General features: G+C 38.2%; 1 protein-coding gene across 2 annotated transcripts in view; it reads right to left on the bottom strand.

Moving 5' to 3' along the window:
* Positions 1–6151, bottom strand: part of Kap-alpha3 (karyopherin alpha3) — a 173166-nt gene extending 167015 nt beyond the window's left edge. For both annotated transcript variants that reach the window (XM_090376955.1, XM_090376962.1), the window contains exon 1: positions 5789–6151. In XM_090376955.1, coding sequence (XP_090233081.1) covers positions 5789–5854 — 66 coding nt within the window. In that variant the 5' untranslated portion in view covers positions 5855–6151. The remainder of the gene's footprint in view (positions 1–5788) is intronic.
* Positions 6152–12614: the final 6463 nt, after the last annotated feature.

The following is a 12614-nucleotide window of genomic DNA, read 5'->3' as shown; positions in this document are numbered from 1 at the left end:
AAAGAGGGCAATAAGGTTAATTAATGACCCATCTCTAACGAAGTCTCTCTAGTCTGTCAGTTAACAGAGGTGACCAGCATAATGTTTAGTCAGTTTGGTGTGAGAAGCCCTGGGGAAAACTAAAATGACAATGAGTCTGCAGTAAGCTGAATGACTGTGATGAACATAATGAACAACTACACAGGCAGGAGGAGTAGCCAGTTAATTGAATGTTTTATAATGAGAAACTTTTAATTTTCCAGATATTGATTGGAACTTGTGGTTGGTCACTCATACAGTAGCAAAAATTTTCTGGATTCACTGAATGACTGTTTCCTATAGAAGCACGTTAGAGAGGCAACAAGAAAAAGCAATACTCTTGATCTGATTATCAGCAATAACTCATCAAACATTAAAAATATCCACTAGGTCAAATTAATCATAATGATGCAAGATATATTTAAGAATATAACTACTGTCAGAGGCTAAGGGAATGCCTTTTGCTTTTGTAAAGGTGACTACAGTGGGCTTGGACAGTTTTTAAAATCTATTCAGTGGGACAGCTGATGATGTTACCACCAGCAAATTCTAAATTGGAAGCAATCAGGGACATAGTAGCTGTAGAAGCTACTAAGCTTTTTATACAAACTAAGAGATAGTGTTCAAGGTTTACACCTAAATGGATGTCAGATGAGACTTGTGGAAGAGAAGAAAAACGTGTGGGATACATATAAATTACCCCGGCTAATATAGAAAAAAAGGAAGATGCCTTCAGTAGACAAACTTCTGCAATCAATTCACAACAAGGGTTAGGCAAGCTAAGGCAGATTATGAAAGTTTCTGACAAAGCAAAGTAGCAAATACTTCTTTATATACACCAAATACTAGAAGGAAAGGGGTGAACTACAGAGGTCCACTAGATAAGAATGGTATAACTGTTGATCCTGCTCAGGTTCCTGACAAAATGAATAGATACTTTATATCTACATTTAACACAAGAGGAATTCTTTAGGAATGGGGATTTCAGAGGTATATAAAACTACGGGAGCTAAATGCTTTAGTGATAACCGGGAGGAAAGTTGAAGAGAATTTTAAGCTATACATAAATAAGGAATCTGAGGTTGATGGTATCTGTCCAATTATATTAAGAAAATCAACAAATGAGGTTGGCAAACCTTTATCCATAATTATAAGAGCATCTAGGATTCAAGGGAGATGCTTATGGATTGAAGATATGCATTTATATCCAAATTCACAAAGAGATATCAAACAGTGAAGTGAGTAATTACAGACCTGTAAGCTTGACTTCAGTTCTAGGGAAAATAATGAGGTCACTGATTAAAAATTAATGCAGGACCATCTAGAGAGGAATGCAATTATAAATGCAAAAAATAATTTTGATATTATATATTTGGACTTCAGAAAAGCTTTAGATACTGTGCCACATAAAAGCTGTACAAACTGGAGCAGTGTGGCATTAGGGGCAAGTTACTGCTATGGATAAAAGGGTGGTTGAGTAGAACACAGTAGTTATGAATGAGTTCTGCTCTTCTTGGACTAATGTTATTAGTGGGCTCACATAGGGTGTTGAGCCCCTTGTTGCTTTCAAAATTTATTAATTATACTGATAAAGGCATATCGGGCCTAATGTCTGAGGAGTTGCAGATGATATAAAGGTTGACAGGGTGGTTAATGACAGTAATCAAGGTATGCTACTGCAACAAGGTCTAGAAAAATTAGGCAGATGAGCTGAGAAATGGCAACTGAAGTTTAACACTGACAAATGCAAGGTACTGCATATGGATAGTAACCCCAGAATAACATACAAACTGTTTCAATTTTACACAGAGGATAGTGTAGAATGAAAAAGACCTGAGAGTAATTGTGCAGTCAGATGTGCAGTTATTAGAGTAGTACAGATGGGCTGCTAGGACATCTCATTGGGTTTCTTTCAACAACATACAGGAATTTTGCTAGCAGTTATAAGGTGATTCTAAGGCTAGCAGTTATAAGGTGAAGTGTCCATACAGATATGGACACTTCATCTTAGGAAGGATGTGGATCTGCTAGAATGATGTAAGAAGGACAAGATTAGTGAGTTAAAGGGATATTCTTATGGAGAAAGGCTTCAGTTTTGAAAAAATGCAGTAAGTATCTGGAAACTGCAATACAACTCAAATGGAACTTCTTGCAGGTACTAGGTACTCAAGTTCTGACTGAGTTGTTTAAGGCTTTGAATGTATTGAGTATTATTATTATTACTAGCCATATAGTGCAAGAAAGCCTGCACTATATGGCTAGTACTATATGCACCAGCTAAAAAAAATTTCCGCGTTACCCTGAGAGAGAGAGAGAGAGAGAGAGAGAGAGAGAGAGAGAGAGAGAGAGAGAGAAGGGAATCACCAAGAAAGAGTATGATGAATGCCAATCATCTTTTCTCCTTGCATAGATAACACACTAAGAGGTATAAATTTAAACTGAAGGATGGTTGCAAGACATGTGCAGAAATTTGCTTTCAGCCACAGAGTAAAACAAACCTCCATCTGGTGTTTTGGAAATGGTTAATTTTAATAAATTTAAGGAAGAGAGATCTAATCAAATTATTAGAAGAGTTGGGCAGGATTTGGGAAGGTTTTTTAGGCTGATACTATGTAAGCTTGCTTTCTTGCATCATTTACCACCAATAATACTACTAACTTAATTTATTGCAGTTACAAAGTGTGAATTATTCATAAAAGAAATATGAATCGTGATTTTCATTAAAAAAAAAAATAAATAAATAAAACATACTGTATCAACAAAATTCCAAGAGCTGTTTGCTGTAATACAGGCTCCTCCACAGTTGGAGCTGTTAAAGAAGTTGGAGAAACTAACTTTGTCCAAAGTTTTTCATTTATGCTTCTCTCTCTTAGACTTTTAATATAACACCAGGGATGCTGTTAGGTTTATGTATTTTAAGCCTGGCAGTTTGTTGTTTGGTTCAGAATTTGTGCCAAATGAAATAAGGCTACATAGCATCCGTACACTGTCTAAAATTTTTTTACAAGTTCACAATACTAATGATAATGCAACAACAACAAATGTCAATTAGCAACATAAAATGATAAAACAAACAAGATGAATCAAAAGCACACAAAAACAGGAAAAGTAAGGATAGAATTATAAGCATCTACCTGCTCTCCCAATTTTGAACTATATATGTATAACTTTTAATGTTCTAGTAAGTGCATCAAATCTTTTACAGCAGCAGGCACATTTATATAGAGATTTCAACAATCAAATAAAAAAAATGAACATATTTGAAAATGAGAAATTTTAAAAATTTATTCTTAATTCCAACACTGTTAGATAATAAGATGAAAAATTATTTTCAGAAACAAGCTCTGTAATCCAAAACAAATTTCCCTGATTGCTTTTTTCAGTTGAGAAGCATGTGAAAACAAAAGCAAATGAAAGTTATGTTTGTTTGTTTTTTGGTTTTTAGGAGCATTAGCAACTAAGGCTATATTGCTCTGGAGATATGCAGTGGTCATTCCCTGATCTTTCTGCATCCTCCGTATTTAGTGGTCACGGACTCAAACCCAGGTCTAATCAAGAAGCGTATGCTGCTGCTCCTGCCCACCTGGCTACAGAGGTGCCAAATGAAATGAAAGTTATATGGAAAATTAACACTGGGAGCACTTTAACACTAAAATGGAGCCTTAAAGAATTTTTCATGGCTATATAATTCAAATTAAAAAATATAATTTATACAGGTGGGGAACTTTTGCTATACTTGAGGAATACTAACAATGTTCAATAAAATTCACAAAAGTTTTTTGTTACTGGTTGACAATACCAATAAATGTGGCAGAATTTCTGATCTGGCTTTACCAGGCCCATTTTGTCATATCTCTAAATTTGCAAAAGAAGTATGTTTGTTATTTGGTTTAGAATGTGAATCAACCCAAGTAGTGCAACACAGGTGTCAGTATATTGTCTGCAAACTACATGTATTTTATAGTCATTTTGACCATTTTGTGTGATGAAAAACCTAAACTTCCAGGAGAAAGAGAGATGCAGCCTTCCAAAACCCCGCCAACTTGGCTATATGGTCCCTATTATAGGATATAGTTAACAGCTGAGGTTTAACAAACAATCTTTTGACATGAAAATTAACAAGGACATAAAAGGGTAAATTTAAAGTGAAGGATGGTTGCATGACAGATGTCATGCAACCATCCTTCTTACTACAAAAGACTTTCATTCTATAAACTAGAACCTGGAGAGGAGAACTTTGTGAAGTGTTTAAAGCTTTAAATAGATTGAGTAAACTAAATGCTGACATTCTTTCCTCCTTAATCAGACAATAGCCTAAGGGGATGTAAATTTGAAAAAGGTTGTTGCAGGTTAGATGTGTGAAAATTTGCTTTCAGCCAGAGAGTAATTGACTAGTGGAACAAACTTATTCATCTTCTCTAATTTACGTAATCCAAGAAGTATTAGACAAATTATTGGAGAAGATGGATTTTTTTCGGCTAATCTAAGCTTGCTTCCCTGCATCAGTTGCCACTATGGTTATACTCCAGTTTATGGATACACTTCTGGAGGAAGTGGCTTCTTTTGCTTGAATCTGTCCCGAATTACTGGCATAAACTAACCTAACCTTTTATCAGTAGCCAAAAATGAGTCTATTGAAAAAACCACACTTCTTTGGCTTGAATCCGTCCCGAATTTGGCCATGCCTGCAATGAGGTGACAAGGTGTACCCATGATCTGGAGTTCAGCTGCCACTACTAATACTAAAATAAATAACAAATGATTACAGCATAAGTGAATGATTTAAACTGTGTACTTCACATTTTACATAATAATAATTGCTTTCATTAAAAGGAAAGTAACTCATGCTTGATTTTTATTCAAAATTACTGTGCAGTTCGATGGAAAGTTGGGGAATATTTAATGGGTTACATCAATTACGCATTTTGCGTGATAGATGTATTATATAATACATCTGTTGAAATATTCGCCTTAGCCATAAATATAAATGATATGCATATAACAGCCCACGCCTACCAACGAAGTGAATGCTGTCATGTGTTGTAATTTTATGTAATAAAAATAAAGTCAGAAATTACTATTAACCGAAACTATTCGCTAATTTGGTCACAGTGAATAAAGTATCTGTTACAGAATTCAACGGACAGCTGATGTTTAACAACTTTGATATGGAAATCGAGAAAATAAATGGCTTGAGGATAAGTGGCTGATTTAAATTGCAGATTGGGATATACTTTATGGACCTAGCACCACCCGAAAACAAACAGGCGCTCCCTCTCTCAGATTATACGAAGGATTAAAATACTTTCATCAAAAATCTGATAACTGCTTTCGAGCTATGTACATATTTTATATATATATATATCGTATCCTCCCCAGTATATATGCTGCCTTGCGTGACTTCCAGAGTACATATTCTAGCAATGCCACAGTTCACAACCATTTCTAATGTAAAATAAATGTACTTGATTCGTCAAAAATGACTAATTAAGAAGCCTGTTTCTTACTAAATATGAATATCAGTGAAAATCTTTTTATATAACACTTTTTTAATCAGAACTTTTACATATACACAGATTCGCTCAAGTTAGTTATCGTGCAGCCCAGCATAAAGTAAAAAAAGCTCTAAAAACGTGCAAGAAATTTTTAGAAATATAAGCCTAACTAATGAATAACCTAATGGTCGCAGGACGATAAAACGTACATGTTAGGCTTAGATGAACTCAAACAAAGACGTTTTATGTCAGTTTCGAATGATAGTAATACTTACATCTTGATCTTTTCCTTTATTTTTAAAATGTTGTAACCGTGATTTATTAATGCTGTCCGTTGCCATTGTACTTAGATTTAAACAATAACCTTATCTGATATAGCACTAAATTAACAAGCGTAAACAACACAAACACTTTCAAAATGCCGGTCTACAGCTTACAGTCTGACGTCACGAATCGGTAGCCTAATCGTATGAAACACATTTTACGATTGGAGACATTATGTGCAGTTCTATTTTTCTCCCTTACAGCTGTCTCTAGATGGCCTTTAAACACCACTTTATTACAACACTTTTTTCTTTCGTAATCCACAATGAACCACACATACCACTTCGTAGTTCATGTATTATTTAAACGTGAAGTAGAAAATCCCAACGAAGTAATAAAAAAAAAAAAAAAAATCCAACACAACTACTAATGGGTGGCGCACAAGCAAATCAACCAACAGAGCAACGTACTGTACATAAATTACGAAGAAAGAATTTTTCCTCAGCGTATTTCGATATTTTCGTATTCCTCATTTTTGATTCAAACATATAATATTCAGTACTTCATTAAAAACAGAAACATAAAAAAGATATCTTATGAGAGAAAACAGGTTTTTAAAAAAGAGTATGAGTTATTTCTATGAGGTATCTATTTGTTTGTTTCATTCGAAATACAACGATTTGTGTAATCTATTTCCATCCCATATCTCAGCTCAAATTATGTTGAGATATGAGATATATACGGACTTCGTAAACTGCATATACCAATGGGTGGCCACACACGAACTGATTTCCTTACAGAACGGACCTCGGTCCAGATCTGCGTGGGAAACCGTCCTCATGCCCCAAACACACACAATTATCCGCCAAAAGTATATGTGGTGTGAAAACCACGGATTTATCCATCGGGTTGATCAGGCCCATGGATTTTTAAGAAATCCCAAAAGCCTATTTCGCGAATTACTACTTTTGCAACTAGCACAGTCCAAAGCCAGACTACTTTTCGGAGCCACTACATTTATATATAGTATTTTGTATATGTAAGTAAAGTAAAGTAAAGTGCAGCCATTACCAACCCACTGCAGGATGGAAGTCTCCACAACATTAGCATTAGCATTAGCATTAGTAGAGGCATTTGATGCAAGAAAGCAAGCTTATGCAGCATCAGCCAAAAAAAAAAAAAAAAACCCACTTCCACTTCACCCCTCTGTTCGTTCCAAATACCTGTCCAGCTGAGCCTTAAACTTATTTAGGCTATCAACCTCCACCACAAGGGATGGAAGTCTGTTCCACCAACCACCCGCTGGCTAAAGGCAAATTTCCTCACGTCTATCCTACATCTGTCTTTCCTCAATTTGAATTTATGCCCTCTCAGGTGATTTTTCTGAGCTAGAGGAAGAATCCCATCAGCATTGAGCATGCTTAAACCATTCAAGGCTTTATACACCTCTATCAGATCACCTCGCTGGTGCCTAGTCTCCAGACTCTGTAATTTGCAAAACTTAAGCCTTTCTTCGTAAGAGCACCCCTTTGTTCCATTCACTAATCTTCTTGCCCTTCTCTGTACTCGTTCCAGCAGCTCTAAATCCTTCTTGAAATGATGCCTCCAGACCTGTATACAGTACTCTAGGTGTGGCCTGACCATTGCCTTATAAATGGAATAATCACCTCCTTATGCCTGCTGGAAAAATTCCTGTATATCATTGACAATACTCCATGAGCTACTCTTGCAGCCCGTCTGCACTGCTCAGAGAACTTCATATCTGCCTGCACAAACACACCCAAGTCCCTTTCATTCTCTACCACTGTCAGTGTAGTACCACAGAGTTGATACGTTGCTCTGGGGTTGCTGTTTCCCATGTGTAGTACTTTACATTTGTCAATGTTAAACTTCATTTGCCACCTCTCAGCCCATCTGCTCAACCTTTCCAGATCCTGTTGCAGCAGCATAGTGTCAGTAGTGTCCTTGACAACCCTGCCAACCTTTGTATCATCTGCAAACTTGGACATTAAGCTTGATACACCATCATCAATATCATTTATAAATACATAAAACAATAATGGACCCAACACTGAACCCTGAGGGACTCCACTAATAACATTAGTCCACGATGAGCAGTGTCCATTGATTACCACTCTCTGTCTTCTCCCCCCCCAACCACCCCTATATCCATAGCAGCAATTTGCCTCCAATGTCACACTGCTCCAATTTGTGTAGCAGTCTTCCATGTGCAACAGTATCAAAAGCCTTTCTAAGATCCAAGTATATAATATCAAAGTTATTCCCTGCATCCAGTTCTTTTGTGACTGCATCATAATATCCAATCAAATTGGTCAGACAAGACCTGCCCTTAACAAAACCATGCTGTGTCTGAGCTATAACTGAATTCTTGTCCAGATGATCCTGCAGTGCTTCTTTAACCAGTGCCTCCATTAATTTTCCTGGAACCGAAGTTAAACTAACAGGTCTATAATTACTTGTGTCAGCCTTTGATCCTCCTTTGTGAATGGGAGTTACAATTGCACATCTCCAGTATATGGGTACCTCCCCTGTGTCCAAAGAAGCTCTCATAATTATGGCTAGGAGTTTGCTTACTTCCTTTGCTACCTCCTTTAATATAACTGGATAGATCCCATCCACACCGGGTGCCTTTTTTATGTTTATCCTCAAAAATTTCTCCTCCATTTTCCTCTCAGTTATTAGAAAATCATCTAGCTCGCTGCCAATGTTTACTTCACCTACGACATTCCCCTTCCTGAATAACTCCTCATGTGTGAATGTAGATGCAAAATACTCGTTTAGATTGTTAGCCAACTGAGCAAGAGCCTCAACTGTTGAACCATCAATATCCAGTGGACCAATCTGATTCATCCCTTTCCTTCTTGAGTTTAAATAGGTAAAGAACTCTTTTCTGTTTTTCTTTGCATCCTTTGCCAAGGATTTCTCATAATCTGCCTTTGCCTGCCTAATCTCCTTTGTGACTTGGTTACAGACCAACTTATATCTATCATAGGCTTCCATGTCACCCATTAATTTGTATGTATCCCATGCATTTTTCTTCTCTGCCATAGGTCTCATTAGCTCATCTGACAACCATTTAGGCCTGAACCTTGAACAATATTTCTTGGTTGGTATGTAAAGCCTGGTAGCTTCCAAGATTAGTTCCTTGAATGCTTCCAATTTTGAATTTGCTGTTGGTAACATCATCAGTTGGTCCCACTGTACAGAATTTAAATACTGTCTCAGCCCATCATAGTCGCCTTTACGAAAGCAAAAACCTTTCCCTTTACCTCTGACGGTAGTTACCTCCTTGAGTAAATCCCACTTGAGCACACTGTGATCACTGCCACCTTGTGGTTCCTTTATCTGCAGATTCTTAATGCATGAAGGAGCACTACTGATAATCAGATCAAGAGTATTACTCCCTCTAGTTGCTTCCCGAACATGCTGGTGTTGAAAACAATCATCCAATAAATCCACAAAAGCCTTGCTAGTGTGTGAGTGACCAAACCAGAAATTCCAGTCAATATCTGGGAAATTAAAATCCCCCATTATAAGACTCTCTGATTTACTGGCCCCTTCTATTTCCCTGTACAGTATCTTATTATACTCATCAGAGTCATTAGGCCTATAGCACACTCCTACTCTCAATTTTGATTTACCCATTCTTATGTCACACCAAACTGACTCGACACTGCCCTGTCCATCGATGTCGACTGGCTTCACTTCCTTCGATTTTAAGTGTTTTTTAACTAATAGCATAACCCCTCCTCCCTTCCTATCCTGTCTATCCTTTCTCTAGACGTTGTACTCCCAAAATTCCAGTTCTGCATTCCTTATTTCTGTGTGACACCACGTCTCTGATATTCCAACAATATCTGCCTTTGATGTTTTGACCAACACCTAAAATTAAAATTCATCAAATTTATTTACCAAAGTCCTAGCATTGGTGTACACGCAAGTATACATGCACCTGTTCCTGTTCTTAGCTAACCTAACACAACCAATGTGTTTACTTGTACCGCAATGACTTCCAGCAGTCTCTGAAATATCCTGCATATTGGTTTTCAGGCTTCTGCTCATTCCAATAGAAGCAGTGCAAGAATCTTTTTCACCTCTGCCAGTGGCTACTCTTAATCTATTTGTCTTTGTCTCCCCCCCCAAGCTAGTATGCAGTATTCCGACCCACCTAACACTGCCTCGATAGCATCAGCAAATATTCTTGCACCCTTTCTATTTAAGTGTATCCCATCCCTGTAGAAGCAATCTCTCCTGTTAACAAGTACATTCCAGGCTGAAAAAAATTCTACCCCTTGAGCCTTGCACAATCTTTCCAGGGCCGAATTGATCGACAAGGCTCTCATCATATACTCCCTCCTATCGTGTCTGGGCAGAATTGCAGACACTTTCAAATTCAACCCTACTTCACGGCTTTTTTTCAACAGTGACCTGTACTTTTAAGTAATTCCGCTGGTCTCCTACTCTTAATATCATTAGTGCCAACGTGTACAACTATATCACCTTTTGTGCCCTTAAAAGATGATATCCGCTCTATAACGTCATCAACCTTTGCCCCTGGCAGACTATATGTTCTTTATAGCGGAGATGTGGGAAACTCGTGGTGCTATTTGACACTAAATACAATTATATGCTCTATAAATCCTGCAAGAGCTCTATACCTACACCAAACAGATCAGAGGCTATCTCACGACTTATAAAGTCATTCAACTGGATGATGGCAACCCCCATGGGCGGCTGTTGTCGTCCGTAATCCTACTCTTACAGTAACTAGATTAAACCATTTCTGTACGGCCAGGACTGCTTGTGCCAATATCATCAGCCCGCTGGGAACATTTTATGTTGTTGCCTTGTACTGTCGACTGGATGAAGAAATTACGTTTATTACCAGGTACCTACAGAGTCTCATGGATCCACTTGCAAACCAGAGAATTATTGTGGGGGCGGATTTCAAATATCGCTCACACACACATGGCATAGCGTCATCCCGATTCGGCGAGGAACTAGAAATGGCCAGCTACTTGAAGAGTACCTAGAAAACTCTCCATTGGTTCTGCTTAACATGCCAAATCAACTCCCTACCTATTGTAACACTCTGTGGGAAGAGAACATAGATGTCACCCTTGCTACAAGGAACATCACGGGTTACATCCCCAACTGGACCGTTCAAGACGAGGTTTGATCAGAGAGTGATTACTTTTCAAATACTCCGATCCCTAACTAGAACGCAAATAATCAAGCAACAGCTAAACAAATTGGCCATCAGCAAAGCAAATTGGTGCCTCTTATGAGCTGCTAATTACAGAGGCTAGAAGCCAGCACCAAAAGACAGTGCTTCACAAGGATCCGGACGACCCGCAAAGGAAGGTGACCATTAACATTAGCATTAGTAGAGGCATAGGATGCAAGAAAGCAAGCTTATGCAGCATCAGCCACAAAAAAAAAAAAAAAAAAAGCCACTCCCATTTCACCCCTCCGTTCGTTCGAAATACCTGTCCAGCTGAGCCTTAAATTTATTTAGGCTATAAACTTCCACAACGAGGGATGGAAGTCTGTTCCACCAACCAACTTGGATACCCGTTGGATAAAGGCAAATTTCCGCACATCTATCCTACATCTGTCTTTCCTCAATCTGAATTTATGTCCTCTCAGGTGATTATTCTGAGCAAGAGGAAGAATCCCACGGCATTGAGCATGCTCAAACCATTCAAGGCTTTATACACCTCTATCAGATCACCTTGCCGTTGCCTAGTCTCCAGACACTGTAATTTGCAAAATTTAAGCCTTTCTTCATAAGAGCGACCCTTTGTTCCGTTCACTAATCTTGTTGCCCTTCTCTGTATTCGTTCCAGCAGCTCTACATCCTTCTTGAAAGGAGGCCTCCAGACATGTATACACTACTCAAGGTGTGACCTGACCATTGTGTTATACAAGGGAATAATCACCTCATTATCCCTGCTAGAAAAATTCCTGTGTATCATTGACAAGACACCATGAGCTACTCTTGCAGCCCGTTTGCACTGCTCAGAAAACTTCACATCTGCCTGCACAACCACCCCCAAGTCCCTTTCATTCTCTACCACTGTCAGTGTAGTACCACAGAGTTGACACGTTACTCTGGGGTTACTGTTTCCAATGTGTAGTACTTTACATTTGTCAATGTTAAACTTCATTTGCCACCTCTCAGCCCATCTGCTCAACATTTCCAGATCCTGTTGCAGCAGCATACTGTCAGTAGTGTCCTTAACAACCGTGGCCCATCTGCTCAACATTTCCAGATCCTGTTGCAGCAGCATACTGTCAGTAGTGTCCTTAACAACCGTGCCAACTTTGTATCGTCTGCAAACTTGGACATGAAGCTTGATATACCATCATCAATATTATTTATAAATACAGAAAACAACAATGGACCCAACACTGAACCATGAGAGACTCCACTAATAACATTAGCCCACGATGAACAGTGTCCATTGATTACCACTCTCTGTCCTCTACCTCTCAATCATCCCTTTATCCATAGCAGCAATTTGCATAGCTTCTTCAATTGCCACACTGCTCCAATTTGTGCAGCAGTCTCCATATGCAACAGTATCAAAAGCCTTTCTAAGATCCAAATATATAACATCAAAGTTGTTCCCTGCATCCATTCCTTTTGTGACTGCATTATAATATCCAATCAAATTGGTCAGGCAAGACTTTCCCTTAATAAAAACCATGCTGTGTCTGTCCGAGCTATAACTGAAGGCTTGTCTAGATGATCCTGCAGTGCTTTTATAACCAGTGCCTCCATTAAATTTCCTAGTAGAGAAGTAAAACTCA

Source organism: Mastigoproctus giganteus, chromosome 1 (assembly GCF_048544385.1).
Source record: "Mastigoproctus giganteus isolate SK-2022 chromosome 1, ASM4854438v1, whole genome shotgun sequence".
NCBI classification, from domain to species: domain Eukaryota; kingdom Metazoa; phylum Arthropoda; class Arachnida; order Uropygi; family Thelyphonidae; genus Mastigoproctus; species Mastigoproctus giganteus.
Note: the sequence above shows the minus strand (reverse complement) of the source record. Positions and strands in the feature narration are given on the sequence as shown.